Raw genomic sequence first — 17883 nt, 5'->3', positions numbered from 1 at the left:
GAACCCTTGCTGTACTATAGGCCAATGACTTTATTTAAAGCTTTTGGTAAGTGTGTTTACAATGAAGATTTAACAAAAATATATCAGTGTTATTATTGTTGTTGTTGTTATTATTATTATTTATAAAATGAAGATCTTTCTGCTTTTACTAAATATTACAATGTAAGCTATAATAATTATAAGATGCAAGCTTTTAAGTATATAAGGAAGTAATTTGTAATAACAAAATAACAACAACAACAAAAAAGGATAGTAGAATGAAAAATGGAAAAACACTTAATGTTTTCACGTAGGCCTAATACTCAAAAGGCGTTTCACTCAAAATGCATGTTAGAAGCGATTGTAGCGTCTCCATGGTAACCAAGATGGACAAGGGTTAACTAACGTTACTGTAACGTTATACAGTTTATGGTTAGTCCACTGATTTCTTATTTGAATGTAACATAGGTTGCTAATAGTAACTACCTAGTGTTAGCTATTTTGCGAATAAGAACAATAACATGAAAAAAACATGTATTTTAACCGGGGACAGTTTCTCAACACAAAAAACGGCTAGGCCGTATAAGCCTAGTCTACCTTGTTAGCAAGCCGTGTGTTTTGCTGTCGCCAACATAAAGCTGTTATGAATAGCCAACTAACTTTAAGAAGTTTTTTTTTTTTTGAAAACCTTTTAGTTAAAATTACTACACTTGAAATTTTAGAAAATAAGTAGGCTACGCGACATTGCTGTTTACGTTGATGTGGAGCGCTGGCTTGCTTGTGGCGTCACCTTGTGGTAAATGTATCCTAATAGTCCATATGCTTTAGACGAGAGTTATAAGTAGTTGCACCCAATATTGTCGGCCAGACTTATTTTTATCACCGCGTCTTTAGTGTTAATTTAATTGCATATATTCTCCTCGGTGCTGAACAAATAATGCATACTTATAAGTAGAAGCAGATTTGTACAAAAAAATTGAACTTACGAATACTACAGTTGAAATATATTTTAGTGTGTATGGGCTATTTCAATATGTGTTATCTAGCGAATTGCTTACCGAGTGCAACCTGCCACTTAATCTTCATAAAATTCACTGCAAAAATCCCATTACACCACTTACAGGACGTTTAGGCTACCGTTACACCCCCACAGTGACACCTATTCTTCTTTATGCTGCAGGCTATTTTCTGTTTCTTTTTTGGACTTAAATTGTTGAAGACTGTGATTTTTCTGAAGCAGCCCTTTGTTTTTAATTTTTTTTTTTAATTAAACTTGCAAATAATTTAATATCTGATTTGACGGTGGTGCAAAATGTTCATAAATGGATAATTATCCTGGAGTGCCCTCTTTTGGCCAAAGTAGAACGGTTGCATAAAGTAGAAGTCAGTGAGCCACTACACTTCCTTAAACAGATAGTTCAACTGTTTTTTATACGATTGTCCCATACAGTTTCTATGTTCATTGAGGGATATTTTAGATAAGACAGCCAACTTTACAATGGCTGCAATAGTGGCGTAAAGCAAGAAAATAGACTTCAAGTAGGCCTAACTCCGGAGCTGCTTGTACAGTGACATTATTTTTCCAGGGGCTGCGAACAGATTAGTTTTATAGCTCTCTTAATAATTATGGTTTGCACTTACAGAGCGTATTTCATCTCATGGTCTCAAAGTTATTTGCAGTGAACGAGTAAGCTCACATCAGCCATCACCAATGAGTAACACCCACCTGGCCATTTTGCACCAGAATGTTCACCAAACATGCGCCTCAGTGGAGACAGAGAGTACATTTTCAGCCGATCTCTGTAACCAAATCTTAACGTCTTAACTTCTAGCTCGTTAGTCGAACCATTATTGAAGGTACTTTAGCAAGCTTTCACGCAGAAATCATGTGCATGCGCGCACACACTAAGCCCTCCGGCACGTGCAGGATAGTCTAGCCTACTGCCCGACCAGTATATTTTTAGTAATAATTGTTGGGGCCTATAACTATTCCAAATACAACACTAACATAACAGTGCCAAGAATTATTAGCTCTGTATTTATTTTTTTAAATTTCCCGTTATGCTTAAATTGTTGACTTTAATGTAGTTCCCCAGGGTGAAGTGGAGAGGCCACGATGGCCCAAATAATGAACGTGCTCCATAGAATTAGCTGGTAATGGTTTGTAGGGGGTTGCAACACGCTTATTCATGTGTCTATGGTCAGTGCAATCTGGAAGCTAACAAAAATCATTTCTAATTAGAAAAAAGGGCACAGACAGCATCTTGCTGGACAGAAGAAGAAAAGGTAAGGTATCTGCATAGTGTTTAGTGCAAGACTATATCTACTATATTTTACTACATTGTTATAATCAGCTAATATGTCACTACAGTTTAATATTTTTGATGCACCTGTTTGTAAACATTCTGATTCTCAATTGGTTTGGATTTTTTTTATGTCTCTGTATATTGGAATATGTAGCTACTTCATATCTGTATGCCGAGCTAGGCCTAGTACTCTATCTGCAGCTAGCTTTTATTAGTTTCAGTACACGCAATCCTACATTGGTTCTGGCATAGAACATTCCAGTATTAAGTAAATGTCACGACACAGTTAACTTGCTGCTTGGAGTGTCAGTCGTTGGCAGTGTTGTGAGGTCAGAGGAAGTGTGTTCCCCCGATTGTTTTGAGAGACAGGTGGCCTGCAGAAATTTCAATATTTCCGGCCCAATTGTCTCTCAAAACAATTGGAGGAACAGAGGACGATGTACAGTGTTAAATCGACTCTTACGGAGTACATACTTGTACTCTACTCTGCTTGAGTTGAATTAACACCGGACATTTTGCTATGGAGAGGAAGGAGGCTGAATTATAACTTTTCAATTTTTCCTGTAGCCTACCTATTTCTACAAATATATTCCGTGGTTTTCACGGAAAGATGCACAATTTAATTCGCGACACACTGTATCTGACTGCACCCACGGTGGATTTTCAAAGTTACCCAACTATTAACAGAAAATAGTAACCGAGGCTTTTTTTTAAACCTGCACCTTCATCTTGAAAGTTTAAGTATTTAGGTGAGAAAAGCCGGGACGGCAGGGCAACCTTGGAAAAGTGTACGCGCATTTATTGCCGCTAGGGACATACCCATGCGTTTAAAAAGGAACAGTGTAGAGATCCTTAACCTACATGAGTGTTATTTATTAGATCTGAGTTAGCTACGTTAATGTAAATATAGTACGTGTAAGTATGCTGTGTTCATATGTTATGTGTCATATGTTACAGAGCCAACGATCATGTGAACAGCAACCAAAAGTGAAAGAGATTCGGAGTCCTATAAAATCAGTAAGATTCTCCAGACGCAGATTGTCGTAGCCTATAACTGAAGTGCTTTGTTTTTGGTAGGTTCTTGAAGTCTAGTAAAGACATGGTGGATTATTATCACGTGCTGGGAGTACCGCGAAATGCCTCCTCGGAAGATATAAAAAAGGCGTAAGTCGGCGATCATTTGTTGTCTTGATGGTTTTGTGGTTTGAATGTTAGAAACTTTTAATAAACGGATTCTGCAGTAGTAGTTTAGTATACATTAACCAATGCATGCGTCGTTTAAAATGATTATTAACCATAAATTGTAACACAGCGGTATGTAGTATTGGGCACTCTATAAACTTACTCATAAAATTGCATAGAAAAAAAGATAGGCATAAATAAAAGGTGTGAGATAGGAGAACGCGTTGCTTGTAGTACAATTAACCGCTTCACAGTGATCTGAGGGTTGTTTCCAGTGGTTAATATTATGCCCCAAAGCTACAGTATAAAACTGAAAGCGAAACTAAAACTAGCGATGATAAGCAGGCAAACTTACAAAAACGCGTTTGTCTGAGAGCTAAACGCTTTTCAGAACTCTACAGTGCCCCCACTTTAGGAGCATTTGTTAACTGTAAAAATAATTTAGTAGCGCCTGATCTACGAAATCGGACGCATTAGTGCGCTTACGAAACGGGATGCATTAATGTTCTCCTAAGTTTTTCAATTTACGAGCGCCGAGTTCGTGCTCCTAGGAAGAACAAATGTTCTGCTTGTCGGGGTTCCGTTGTCGTAGCCACTAGATAGCGATATAGTGGTGCACAAAATATTTTTTTCCCCCCTGAATGTAGCCTAACTTCGTCAAAACGGCGATAAAATGTTGCTGTCACAGCAGAGGTTCAAACTCCAAAGTGGTGGTGGAAAAAAAAGACAGAGCTCAGTTTCACCTTTGAATAGTCTAGAGGGGGTTTCCAACCTTTTTGGATCTAGGGATGTCCAACCAAGCATAAAGGCATTCTGGGGACCCCCATTAGTTATAAAGTGTTACATTAAAAAAAAATATTCTTCAATCAATACATTGTATATCAAGTCTGGTCAATAACCCCCTACACTACTTTCAAGTTCCCCCAGGGGTCAGTGGACCCCCTTGTTGAAAACTCAACCCTGTACTGTACCCTAAAATTTGAGTGCCTGCTTTTACGGAAAAGTTTTTTTTGTTAACGCGCGCGTGTGTGTGTGTAGGTATAGGAAGCTAGCCCTACAGTATCACCCAGACAAGAATCCAGATAGTAAGGAGGAAGCGGAAAGGAAGTTCAAGGAGATCGCAGAGGCCTACGAAGTTCTGTCTGACAGTAAGTACTGCTCTGCCCGCTCCAGGCCTCGCTCCTCAGGGTCCGAATTGGGGTTAGGATCGGGGGGGGGGGGGCCTGAGTTCTCATTTAACATAGTCTTGTTTTTTCCGCGTACTTCTTTGCTTTCATGTTCAAAACGTTGCTCTGAACTCATTCGCAGGTTCAAGGCGAGACGCTTACGACCACGGCGGCAGCCGTGGAAACCGTAGCACAGGTGAGAGGGCGTGTTTATCATCTGCCTGTCTCGCACCCCGTCCCTCTGTAGACTAATCAAACCAGCATCAGCCATAAACTGCCATCAAAGTACGGTGTGACTCTTTCACTTGGTGCATGTAAGGCTTCTTGGGGGTGGCAGGTGCCGTGCAACAGTGATGGAGCTGGGCTGGTTTTCAGCTCATTTGCCAGGTTGGATGCCTTGCATCCTTGAGCCGAGGTACCTAACCTGAATTGCGTTTGGTAAAATGTCCAAGCCGTGTGAGTGGATTGTACATGTAAAAAACGTAATCTGTAGAAATTGCTGTGGATGAGAGTGTCTGTTAAGTTTTTTAAAAAATATATATATTTCACTTGCAGCCGTTGCTAAGATGGGAATTTTTTAAATTCCGAATTCCGTTTCTTTGTCGCGCAGTATCCCCAAATCCCGCCGCGCCTTCCCGATTACCCGTCTCCGGGTCACATGACCTTTTTACCGTTTCTCCCCAGGCATCGGGGGCTCCTCCGCACAGAGGGATTTCTGGGATACGCCTTTCCGCAACCCGGACGACGTGTTTCGGGATATTTTCGGGGGTAACGAGCCTTTCTCCAGCTACTCTAATGAGTTTCGTGAGGCTTACTGACAATTTACTTACTGCGGGCCTTGGGACAGAGTTGGGCCCCCCAAGGCCCACAGCCACACACAGCGCAAAGCCTCCTCGTCACAGTGTGTGCACAGTCCAACTGCTTTTATCACTTCATAGTGATACGTTATAAAAATCCACAATAAATACATGTACTTAATTTAATTCCTTATTTTACAGTTTCCTTTTAATGTCTTTATTTTAATGTGTGGTATTGCGGGTTGTGTTGTATCGTGTATTCCTTTCTTCTTGGACCAATGAGCCTTCGACAGCTTTCCCGTCTACACAGTAAAATGTGCAGCGCTAATTCAGCTCTTATCAGAGTGCAGAAGGGGACCATGTGTACTCTGTAAGAGTTGATTTAATGCTAAACATTTTACTGTGTACATGCTATGTGAAGTAAAGATTTCTGAAAGTTGAATTGTTGTGTTGTGGTGTGGGTAAGAGCTCACTGCTTCTTCTCCATGTCTGGTTTGCAGATGACTTTGTTTTCGGTGGCGGGATGAACGACAGGGCCTGGGGAAGTTCTTACAGCTCGCAGCCTGGGACAAGCTCCTTCTTTTCCTCCCCCTCCACCAGAGGTAAAAGTGCACCCAGGCACACAAATCGTCACCAGAGTGTGAATGGATTGGATGGCCGAATTATGACCAACTCTGCAAATGTGCAGTGTGGAAATTGTGGAATTTTATTGAAATTCCAGACGTAATTAATCTGTGATTCAATGCACCTCATCCTAGCTGACAAAACAGGAGGAAAACTGGTTCTCTGGAATATGGAAAACCGGTTCTCTGGAATATGGACTCACAAATGGAATAAAATCACTTCAAAATGACGAGCCCTTAATAAGACTAACTCTCAGAAGGAGTAGTCCTTTCGAGTCTCTGGTAAGCAGACCTGGGTCAAATACGTATTTGTTTTGGATTCAGATACTTTTCTATGCTTTACTGATCTTGTCTGGTATATTGGAACCTCTAAAAAAGTGCAAGCCCTGCCTTCTGGTCATACCTGCAGGCTCAATTACACCAGGCAAGATCAATAGAGCACAGAAAAGTATTTGAATCCAAAACAAACACATATTTGACCCAGGTCTGCTTACCAGAGGCTCGAAAGGACTACTCCTTAGTAACTTCTGAGAGTTAGTCTTATTAAGGGCTCGTCTTCTTGAAGTGATTTTATTCCATTTGTGAGTCCATATTCCAGAGAACCGGTTTTCCATATTCCAGAGAACCGGTTTTCCATATTCCAGAGAACTGGTTTTCCTCCTGTTTTGTCAGCTAGGTCTGCTGGTAAGGTGGATGTTTCTAATCTGGTAGTGTTGTAATCTTGTTCATCTGTCAGGAGGGAGCTTCTTCCAATCATCAATGGTTAGGACTGAAATATGCTTTATTTGGAGGTTGGATTACATCCACCTCCGTCCCCACATGCACACGCACAACGCTGAACATTTTACTGTGTGCATTTTGTGTCAAGTAAAGATTTCTGAAAGTTGAACTGTTATGTTGCAGAGTGGGTAAGAGCTCACTGCTTCTTCTCTGCGTATGGTTTGCAGATGACTCTGATTTCGGTGGCGGGAGGAACGGCTGGACCTGGGGAAGTTCTTACAGCTCGCAGCCTGGGACAAGCTCCTTTTCCTCCCCCTCCACCGGAGGTAAAAGTGCTCCCAGGCACACAAATCGTCACCAGAGTGTGAATGGATTGGATGGCCGAATTATGACCAACTCTGCAAATGTGCAGTGTGGAAATTGTGGAATTTTATTGAAATTCCAGATGCAATTCATCTGTGATTCACTGCACCTCATCCTAGCTGACAAAACAGGAGGAAAACCGGTTCTCCGGAATATGGAAAACCGGTTCTCCGGAATATGGACTCACAAATGGAATAAAATCACTTCAAAAAGACGAGCCCTTAATAAGACTAACTCTCAGAAGGAGTAGTCCTTTCGAGTCTCTGGTAAGCAGACCTGGGTCAAATATGTATTTGTTTTGGATTCAAATACTTTTCTATGCTTTACTGATCTTGTCTGGTATATTGGAACCTCTAAAAAAGTGCAAGCCCTGCCTTCTGGTCATACCTGCAGGCTCAATTACACCAGGCAAGATCAATAGAGCACAGAAAAGTATTTGAATGGTCTGCTGGTAAGGTGGATGTTTTTAATCTGGTAGTGTTGTAATCTTGTTCGTCTTTCAGGAGCAAGCTTCTTCCAATCAATGAGAGGACTGGCAAATACTTTATTTGGAGTTGGGATGAGATCCACCTCCGTCACCACCTGCACAAGAACCGTCAATGGAAGAAGCATAACCACCAAAACGTCAGTTCTTTCTTTTCCTTGTTACGATTTTGTCTTCTTTATTTAAATTATTATTATTTTTAAAAAATGCGATTGACTGTGCCTTTGATGCCCTGAAATCCATGACTGTTGAACAGAGTGAAGGAAAATGGCCAGGAGAGAACCGAGATTGTGGAGGATGGAGTCTTGAAGACCGTGCTGATCAATGGTTAGCACCTGCCGATGTGCATCCTTTGATCCCCTAACCCAGTGGTAGTCAACCCTGTTCCTGGAGATCTTCCATCCTGTAGGTTTTCATTTCAACCCTAATTTGGCACACCAGACTCTACTGATTAGCAGCTCAACGTGATCTCTAGCTGTTGAATGAGGTGTGCTTCCTTAGGGTTGGAATAAAACCCTACAGGAGGGTAGATCTTTAGGAACAGGGTTTGATTACCACTGCCCTTACTCATGGATACTCAAATCTGGCTCTCAGATCCAAATCCGGCCCTGATTTTCTATTCTCCCAGGTAATCAACTGAACAGTTAGTGTTACTGATTGGCCAGACTGTCTTCGCACCTGACTCCCAGGTAAAGGGAGGGTGGAAAACCAGCAGTTCTCAACCCTCATGGACCATGATTTGAGTAACCGATCCCTCTCCCATCTTCCTGTTATGACTCCCCACACCCCACACCCCTCCCAGAACCCCCCCCCCCCTCCACCATCTCCCACCCTCTTTGTTTCTTTTTCCCAATCCTACTGCAGTCCCTCTCTTTACAGTACCTCTCCGCGCAGTGTCCCTGCACACAGTGTAATGACCGGTGTTACTTCGAACTCCACGTTTATGCGAGTCCAGGCGGGGCCACGCGCACACTGTGAGAGTTAATTCAGCACTGGGCGCTTTGCCGCGCGTTGCTTCGTTACAGGCGTGGAGGACCCGGCGGCCCTCGACGTCGCGCGCGGCCGGTGGCCAGGCCAGGGCCCGGCGGTACGGCGGCAGCAGCAGCAGCAGCGCGACAACAGGAAGAGGAAGTTCAAGGACGGGCAGGACCCAGGGACCCCCGTGCGGCAGCAGGGGGCGGCGGCCGCCGATTTGAACACAGGTGCTGGGGGGGGCGGGGCCTGGGAACACGAGGGCGGGGCTAGAACCCGGGAGGGCGGAGCCTTCAACGACCGGGCAGACCCAGGAACTGGGCGTCGGAATTTCAACTGTGTGCTGCTGTGAGGCGACTAACGAGGTTCCTGTCGTTTTGACGGTTTGCACAGTAGTGTTCAGTGTTAAATTAAATCAGAGTACTATTGGATTTGTTCATACCCTTTTAGAGTTGAATCAACGCTGGCCATTTTACTGTGTATCTTTCTCTTCTTCCAGCGGGCTGGCGGTGATGTGGTTTCTCCTTAGGGTTTTGTAGTGTGTTTTCTCTTCTGCTTCTTGCCTTTCTTGGCTCTTCCAGTGATTTCATAGTACTCCGCTGTGTTAGACTCGCTCAAGGTAATTTTTGTGCATTTAAAGAAACTGGCTTTTTTTTTTGTGATGCAGAGTGCAAGCTTGAACTAGCTGAACTATCTTTTCGTGGAAAAGATTTTAAGCCGTTCAGAGTGACAAATGTGCAATAATAGAGAAAATCGGGTAATCAGGGGGCAAATACTTTCTCACACCACTGAATGCAATGAAGTACACTACATGTGTTATCCTTTCTGTTTGGGGCACTGACACTCTGTAGAGCTGCAGTGTGCACCTGGTTCTTTTGAAGGGTTCAGGATTGGCCTTTCTGTTTGGGGCACTGACACTCTGTAGAGCTGCAGTGTGCACCTGGTTCTGTTGAAGGGTTCAGGATTGGCCTTTCTGTTTGGGGCACTGACACTCTGTAGAGCTGCAGCGTGCACCTGGTTCTTTTGAAGGGTTCAGGATTGTCCTTTCTGTTTGGGGCACTGACACTCTGTAGAGCTGCAGTGTGCACCTGGTTCTTTTGAAGGGTTCAGGATTGGCCTTTCTGTTTGGGGCACTGACACTCTGTAGAGCTCCAGTGTGCACTTGGTTCTTTTGAACGATTCCTGGATTCTCCTTCCCAGAGATGAACAATTTCACAGCATCTTTGCGTGAATTATTTCCTGGTTTGTCTGTATGCATCATGACCACTAACATAGTGTGGCCATTCGTGCGCTGGTTTCTTTTCGCCAAATGTTTGTGTGGAAGCAGCCCCAGTGATTTGGTGTCCCTGTCTAGAGGGAGAATCTCTCCAAGTGCTGATGTTCGTAATGCGTTTCAGCGTACACGTGTTGTGATTGTTATGTGTAGCATTTGAATAAATATTCCATTTATTTTCAATATATATATCTGTCATGAATGAATGGATGCTGTTATAATATAGCCAATGCCATCTTAAATGCTTGCTATCAAAAATTACATTTCTTTCAATATCTTTTTCTTAGACTTTTAATGCATAAAAGTGCTTGTTATCATATGACAGAAGGACACGTGCTGCAGTTTTTTATAAAGATTATAAGAATATCAGCACTCCTCTTTCATAAGATCAAAGTTATCAAAAAGCTTGTATCAGTATATAATCCTTTTTGCATTTTGATGTGAATATGATGCACTAATTTAGTTAGGAAAATGGCGAGCATCGTTGGGCTGAATAGCCTGTTCTCTTCATTATATTATATTATATTATGTTATGTTATGTTATGTTATGAAGATCTTTGCTCTAACTAATTGGGTAGGACCCAATTGTCAGATGTGGGCAATAGCTGTGCCCCAAAAATAAAACCAGTATTTTAAATATAACGGCCATTTTGACTCTCTGTACTGACATTGTGAAATCAGTTGCCAAAGATGTTTTGAAACAATGTAATGTGATCAAGTCTTGCACACTTTTCTTTTGTGCTTTATTGAACAGGTCTGAGTAGAGGGGCAAACAAGTCTACGTGGCGTACAAAGGAAGCATAACATCTTCTCCTTCCACACACCCCCCCCCCCCCAACACTGTGAAATGATCAACTTTTGAGTTGCTTCTGTTTGCCCCCCCACCCACGTCTGGCCTGTTTCTGTCATGGCGCCTGGCTGACTTTGCCCGTGTCAGACCGGCTGGTGCCTATCACATCACTATGACATCACATCACTATGACGATAAAGGAGAGTAAAGTTCAAGGGAAGGAGGGCTGCTTAGCAACCAAACAGAACGGGTATTTTTTTTATTTTCTGAAATGAGAATCTTGTGAATGTCCATTACGCCTTCTTCTTTAAAGTGAATATCAGTGAAAAGACCTTTCAAAAAATTTGTGTTTGTGTTTAGACGTGTGTGAAGGTAGAACTTGTGCCTCGTGTCAGTGAATTCATTACTGACTCATTGTGTGACATCAGAATTAAAATGTTTACTTTCAAAAACCTGTGTGGCTGCTGTCGACTTACATCTGCATGGCTCAGTCTGGTTCAGGCGTGACCATAAGAGGAACACACACTGCTTAATCTAAGTAGTACCTGTCCCTGCCCTGTTTCGCCCTCCTATTCATTCATCGGCATTCCAACAGAATACTTTCCAACAGAACCTGCTTCATTACATTACATTACATTACATTACAGGCATTTGGCAGACGCCCTTATCCAGAGCGACGTACAACAAGTTGTATAACCAAAACCAGGAACAAGTGTGTTGAAAACCCTAGAGCGAAGTACTTCCTCCCACACACTCTTTGAATCCTGTTGTTTGCGTTTTGATTCCTTTTCTCCCTGATCTGTCTCTTTCTCTTTCACCCTCCCTGCAATCTCAAGGTTTCATTGACCGATTCGCCCCCCTGGAGGTAAAAAGAAGCCCGGCCTATGGCTGCAGGCTTTCCTGCCTTTGCGTGTGCATCGATTCAAAGCTGTCCAATCGGCTCCCTCGTCCTTGGACCTTTTGTCTCCTCGCTTTTGTCTCCACACGAGAAAAAAAAATACACGTGAAAAATAATGGAAATAAAAACTACAAGAAAGATGTGTGAAAATGGAAAAATATGGAATGTAATTTATGGGAGACAAAAAAAAAAGGTACTGGGCTGTTTGTTGTGCACTGACCCAGATATATCAGCATCCAACAAGAAACATGCACGCCTGCACTGTTTGAGAAGCAGATTCAGATTTTGTTTATTTATTTATTCTAAATAAAGTGATTGGTGAGAAATTTTTTTAGCGGAATTTCATTTTATTTTCTTGTCCTCGAAACTGATGTTAGTTTTTGTTTTCTCCTGGATACATGTCTGGGGTTTTCTCCACCTTGCTGCACATCCTGAGAACCACAGTGAGAGTTCAGGATGTTCACATTGCACCTCAAAGTCACGTGGGCCTCACAAACACCTGCGCTCCTTTGCTATTATTGGCTGCGATTGGCTGAGAAGGAGAGCAGTCTAATCAATTCCACGGTATGCACTGCGGCCCTGTACTTTGTGCCTTGTGTCCACACACGCTCCCAAGTGTGCGTGCCTGCCGATTACCTCTCCCAGCTTCATTTAGGAAAATGTGGATAATTAAAGAACTGGTCATTGCATGTGGTATGAGAGAAAGACTTCAGTGGAGGTATGAAGAAGGGATGAGTGAAGGAAAGAAAAAGAAAATGTGGCTGTGAAGACCTGGCACTCCTCATGCCTGTACTGTAAGGACATACTGCAGTTGTCTAATGTCGTTGTATGGATACTTTTCTACTTCAAAGCGTGTAAGTGTACACATTGATGTGTTTTGCAAATTAAAGCATTTTGAATGATAATTAATTTCGGTCATGATTGTTTTTTTCCCCCCGCAGAATCGCGTTCCAAAACAGCTTGGTAGTGGGTGCCTTACCATTTTATCCACTGTAAATCATTTTCAAAAGATTTAAGTGAGTTATTTTTTTTCATGCCTCATATCTTCTTAGATGATCATGTGACCTGACCAGGTCCATGGTTCAGACCACGCGACGGTCACCCTGGAAGGTCCGTCAAGTCAACCGCGGGACCTCGTCTAAATGTTACACACTCCTCTGCGGTTGGCGGTTTTTTTGTGGGTTCCCATAGTTCCCAGGGAGGGTCAGGAAATAAGGATTGGAAAAAAGAAACGACGATAAAGAAAACACACAAGCCCACTGTGCAGTTGCATCACTTCACAGACAAAATGTATTCATCACAAAGTTACAAAATAAATAGATTTTTTTTCCCCTATATAACATTCATGTTTTGTCTTTTTTTTTTTGTTTATTTATTTTGTTTTCTACTTGTTTGCTACAGGAACACAGCAATACGAGATCAATCATTTACAACGATCATTGATGGCGACAGAGGTTGAACCTGCTCCTGTGTTTATGGGCAGAGAGAGAGAGTGAGAGAGAGAGGGAGGGAGGGAGGGAAAGAGGGAGAGAGCAGCTGCAGGGTGGTACAGGAGCCGGGTATAAATGTGGAAAAATGACGTAGGGAATCAGAGGAGCCCCAGCAGTCACGACTCGCCTCCCCCCCCCCCCACACACACCCCCACCCCAAACACGCACACACACACACACACACCACCTATAAAGGGATCTCCGACAGGCAGTTGTAACGGCTCGATCGTTTCGGTAACACTCGTTGCATTCTGAGCACATCCAAAAAGACCTGACAGAGAAGGTTCCCCCTCTTTGTGCATATGCAACAGTGAGAAGAAAAAGAAAAAAAAAAAAAGATAGAAACGGATTCTGACGTTTTTGTCGTTTTGAAAATACCGTGACAGGTCGACAGGCAGAAACAGACAGTTTGTGAACGTGCTGACGGGAAAATCAAATAGTGTGGGGGTGGGGGGGGCAGGGGTAGGGGAGGGGGATATTTAAAGCAGACCAACTCCTCACACATGTTCAGTGGTCCCTATCATGGCATAGGTGAACTTACGCTAGTTTTGCGTGAGATTTACCTCACAAAACTAGCATGTGTCTTCTGAGCAAATTCAGAAAGAAAACACTGACAGTAGTGAGATAACTGCCACAAAGACTAAAGAACGGATTTAACACAAAATACCAGCTTTTATGTATTAAATTGACCTTATATTGACCACCTGTTGAGTTGTGAAAACAGAATTTTCTTGGTGTAATGCTGCAAGAGATCTATCCAGTTTTGTGAGTGGTGTCTAAAAAGCAAATTTTTTTAACAGTAAGCTCAATCATAATTTGTTGGGCACTACACTCTCAAAACAGATGTGTTTAAAGGATAACACAGGTAATTTAAACTTTTTCAGTATTGTCAACGTGATACTATGAAAAGACCAATTAATATTTTCTACAAACAATTATTGTCAGTCTAGCCAATGCTGATAATACCAGAAGTCACAGAACTCCAATGTTGTCCAAAAAAGTATTAAACCAAGTCAGAGACATATCGTTGCTCTGGTCAGTATAATTCACTACTACATAGAACCTGGCCTTTGTACTTTTTACTGACAACAACTTTTTAAAAAGCGAAAACAACTTTTTTTTCCAATATGTGGAAAGTAGTTAGGCGCGGCACTGAAATTCTAAAAACGCTCCCCACTCAAATTAACAATTTGCTCCATTTAGATGTAAATCTGGTTTTAAAAAAAAGTATACTGGCCATGTTGTTTTGTGATAATAGGTCGCATTTTCTAAAAATGAAAATACGTCATTCTGAGCAGTACTCAATTACTTCTGTGCACAACTGAAATGAGAGGCTTTCCGAGCTGAACGCTAAGTGAGGTACGAAAAAAGTGCCATTGTCAAAAAGTACCGAAGAGTTGGACAGAAACATTTTCGGTTTTCGCGTTTTCATGGGATACGGTGACGATACTGAAAAAATGAAAATTTCCGGTGTTACCCTTTCTTTTTTGAGAGTGTACTTTAGAACCTTAGAAATGATTTTTAAAAAGTGTGGAATCACTCAATCCAGAGAACTGCTGAAGAAGCTAAAGGCACTCCACAGAATCGGAGATGACAGTTGGTAGGTAGTTCTGGATACAGTTAGCGCATAGTAGGTTTAGATTAGCGATTTTCACATCCATTTAGGCCTCTGTGCTTTCAGCAGTGTAATGTTTGAGACAGGTAATCGTCTGAGTGTTTCAAAGTGGGGGGGGAATCCGTTCACAAGATCACAGAGGAATTGGGAGCACGCAGCCAGGAGAACGCAAGACAAGCGTCCTTCTGCATTTCTGCAGTGGAACTGTCGTAAAAAGAGCTATTATTATTATAATTATTATTATTATTATGTTACTGAGAGAAAGTGCAGAGCGTCATAACAACCAGCGAGGAAGGCACAGAAGTTGGGTGAATTTCCAGACAGGTTTTATCGGTCTCTTATCACGTACAGGAAATGCATCTCTGCCTGATGTTCCCCACACTTTAAAATGCAGCGACCGCACCTGATCACCTGACCGTAAAACCGTAAAAGCCAAGGCTAATGACATTAAAATGGCGTCTGTGACCTTAGTGGGTTTCTCACAGAGCTGTGCCCTCTCCCGCCATTCCGCTCTGATCTCGCGAGGGGCTCGGAAACGGATTTGCGTTCCGGTGGGGGGGGGGGGGGTGGGGGCGGCTCTGTCGTTACCATCGCGCTCACCCGGATATTCGCCGTGTCTTCCGAAGAAAAAAAAGGGACAGTAACACAAGGGGAGAAACACACAGCTCGTTTAAACAACTCGTACTGTATATTCTTTTTTTGTTGAAGTCAGAATGAAGGCCATGCAGGGATGTTTCCAGATAACATTTTCCGTGTGACTACGAGTGTCAGGAGGCGCAGGAGAAGAAGACGGCGGGGGGGGGAGGATGGGGGGCGTGAGGGAGGGCAGGGGGTCGGCACGGAGTGGGCGGAGCTTATTGGGGCAGCGCTTTCAGGATGGCGTTGACCTCCTCCGCCACGGCCGTCAGGGCAAACTCAAACTGGTCCTGCGAACGGAGAGAGAAGCCGAGGGGAAATGTAGCGGCACACACACACACGCTTGCATCGTACACGCCACACACACGTATTATACACACGTACATCATACACGCCCACACGTATCATACACACACACATCGTACACGCCTACATGCACGCATCATACACACACGCATCGTACACGCCACACACACGTATTATACACACATACATCATACACGCCCACATGTATCATACACACACACATCGTACGCGCCTACACGCACGCATCATACACACATGCATCGTGCATGCCTACATGCACGCATTGTACATGCCCACACGCGTGCATCGTACACACACATCGTACACGCACGCACACTGACACATTCTCACCCTGCTATTGCTCAAATACACATTATCCCATTGAACACAGCAGGTTTTTTTTTTTTTCATAATTCTAAATCAGTGTTCTAGAACTTCTAGTTGTTTTCAAATATAAGCAGTGACTGTCGCATCCACATTGGAATGTACTGTTCATTCGAAAAAAAATTCTAATCTCAGATTTGTGATCTCACACCTAAAAAAGGGCTAAGGAAGGACTCGCTGCTTTACTCCCGACATATGAATTAATTGTGAATTATTAATATGAACTGAGGCAAAATGGTCGTACCTTGGTGCGCACCATGCCTGGTCTCTGGTCACGGATATGTTCGAGGGTTGCAGCGATGTCGATTTCCTTCACTCCTGAAACGCAACCTTTATTCATTTTAGTGACTGATATGCAGAAGATGCAGTTGTCCACAGCAAGGTACACATTTGCTTACATATTATCCATTAATACAGCAGTAAAGGCATTTGGATTTTGTACCCTACTAAAGCATTGCTTCGCTCAGAAATTGAACCTGAAATAGGCGGAATGCTAGAGATATTCTCAAACCACTGTGCTTCACACATATTGGTCCAAAAGGGTCTACGTGTACTCTGTAAGAGCTGATTTAACAATGAACATTTTACTGTGTATACACACAGATGTGTCCACACAAGCCAGCTCAGATATTACAACATTGAATATTTCTAAAGGAATTTCTTCTGCCATGTAATTTCAGAAATATGTACATTTGAGAAGGAAGTGAACAGGAAGGTTTTTAGACTCACCTTTGGCCATGCGGTTCAGGACCATGTCAATCAGGATATAGGTGCCCGTTCTGCCTGTTCCATCGCTGCATGAAACGGAGAATACTCAGAAACGGCAAGACAACCAGCACAAAGCATAACTTACAGGAATGTACTTATTGCTAATGCTACTGAATATGAACACAAATAACAAAATGCTACTTTGATTCTACTGTTTCCTGAGATGTGTTTTCTACCTAGTGGCCACTGTTGGTATTGCAGTCGGCAGTTTTACCTGCAGTGCACGATTATTGGGCAGGACCGGCCTCTGTAGCACTTGTTTACCTTCCTGCGCAGAGACCGATGAGAGAGAAAAAAGCAATTGAAAGAGCAAATGGTGAAGGAGAAGGATAAGAAAGTGAGACAGGGAGGGAGGGAGGGAGAGAAAGAGAGGGAGAGAGAGAGAAACGGAGAGAGGATCAGCCACAGTAATGGCCCTGTCGGAAAATACGACGTTGAAACATGAAGGCAACATCAAACTTGATTTATCTGCGCATAATGAATATTTAAATTTTAATCTGAACCCACATTACACTCCCTCACAGTCAAAGAACAGAGGATACTAGACGGTACAAAGGGATCAGGCTCGAAAAGGGGGAGGCGGGACAGGAGCTGCGACCGAGGCCCTGATTGGTGCAAGTTTAAGTAAGACAGGAAGATGAGCCAATTGACAGACAGAGTAGCCTCTGCAGGAGGAGCGGCCCCCGAGAGCAGGAGCTGGCCCTGCAGCGGACGCCCTGGAGGAAGAGGAGCAGGAAGAGGAAGATGAGGGGGAGGAGGAAGAGGAGGAGAAGTAGAGGGAGGAGGAAGGAGAGAGGCGATGGACCGTCCAGTCAGCGTCGCTCTTGCTGCAGTCACACCTGCCAATGATCATTTTTGTGACTATGCAACTGGACCCAGACTACTAGCTGCAAATCACAAAAATGACACTGACAGATGTGGATTAACTCACGGGCCCCGCTGACCCCCATCGCGGAGGGAGGGAGGGAGGGAGGAAGAGAGGGAGGAGCATGGAGAGGGGGGTGGAGGTGGGAAGGAGGAGGACCGCAGCCCGAGGCGAAGGAAAGGTGGAGGAAACAAGAGAAATGAGATAAACGAGAGGAACAGGGGAGAGAGGAGAGGAGGAGGAGGGCCCTCCACACACAGGGCCTT

General features: G+C 43.3%; 2 protein-coding genes across 10 annotated transcripts in view; one reads left to right on the top strand and one right to left on the bottom strand.

Moving 5' to 3' along the window:
* The first annotated feature begins 1244 nt into the window (after nt 1-1244).
* On the top strand, nt 1245-12458 carry LOC135251727 (dnaJ homolog subfamily B member 6-like). Of its 8 annotated transcripts, none has more exons than XM_064329439.1 (11): nt 1245-2265; nt 3363-3449; nt 4506-4615; nt 4776-4829; nt 5318-5401; nt 5931-6032; nt 7001-7105; nt 7643-7760; nt 7877-7947; nt 8646-8822; nt 10620-12458. In XM_064329439.1, exons 2-11 carry the CDS (start codon nt 3385-3387, stop codon nt 10667-10669), a joined length of 936 nt encoding a protein of 311 aa, XP_064185509.1. In that variant the 5' UTR covers nt 1245-2265; nt 3363-3384; the 3' UTR covers nt 10670-12458. The 8 variants fall into 8 exon arrangements, with proteins under 8 accessions (XP_064185509.1, XP_064185507.1, XP_064185505.1 ...); XM_064329437.1 differs by lacking the exon at nt 1245-2265 and adding an exon at nt 2407-3034; XM_064329435.1 differs by lacking the exon at nt 1245-2265 and adding an exon at nt 3046-3200.
* A 443-nt stretch (nt 12459-12901) lies between these two features.
* LOC135251718 (receptor-type tyrosine-protein phosphatase-like N) overlaps nt 12902-17883 on the bottom strand; it is a 42683-nt gene continuing 37701 nt past the window's right edge. The window contains exons 20-23 of one of the 2 annotated variants that reach the window (XM_064329417.1): nt 16967-17020; nt 16714-16778; nt 16229-16314; nt 12902-15584 (exon numbers count right to left, since the gene is read on the bottom strand). In XM_064329417.1, the coding sequence (XP_064185487.1) occupies nt 15513-15584; nt 16229-16314; nt 16714-16778; nt 16967-17020 (277 nt within the window). In that variant the 3' untranslated portion in view covers nt 12902-15512. The remainder of the gene's footprint in view (nt 15585-16228; nt 16315-16713; nt 16779-16966; nt 17021-17883) is intronic. The other variant, XM_064329418.1, reaches the window with a different exon arrangement.

The sequence above is a fragment of the Anguilla rostrata genome, chromosome 3, assembly GCF_018555375.3.
Source record: "Anguilla rostrata isolate EN2019 chromosome 3, ASM1855537v3, whole genome shotgun sequence".
Classification (NCBI taxonomy): domain Eukaryota; kingdom Metazoa; phylum Chordata; class Actinopteri; order Anguilliformes; family Anguillidae; genus Anguilla; species Anguilla rostrata.
This window is presented reverse-complemented; position numbering and strand designations above follow the sequence as displayed.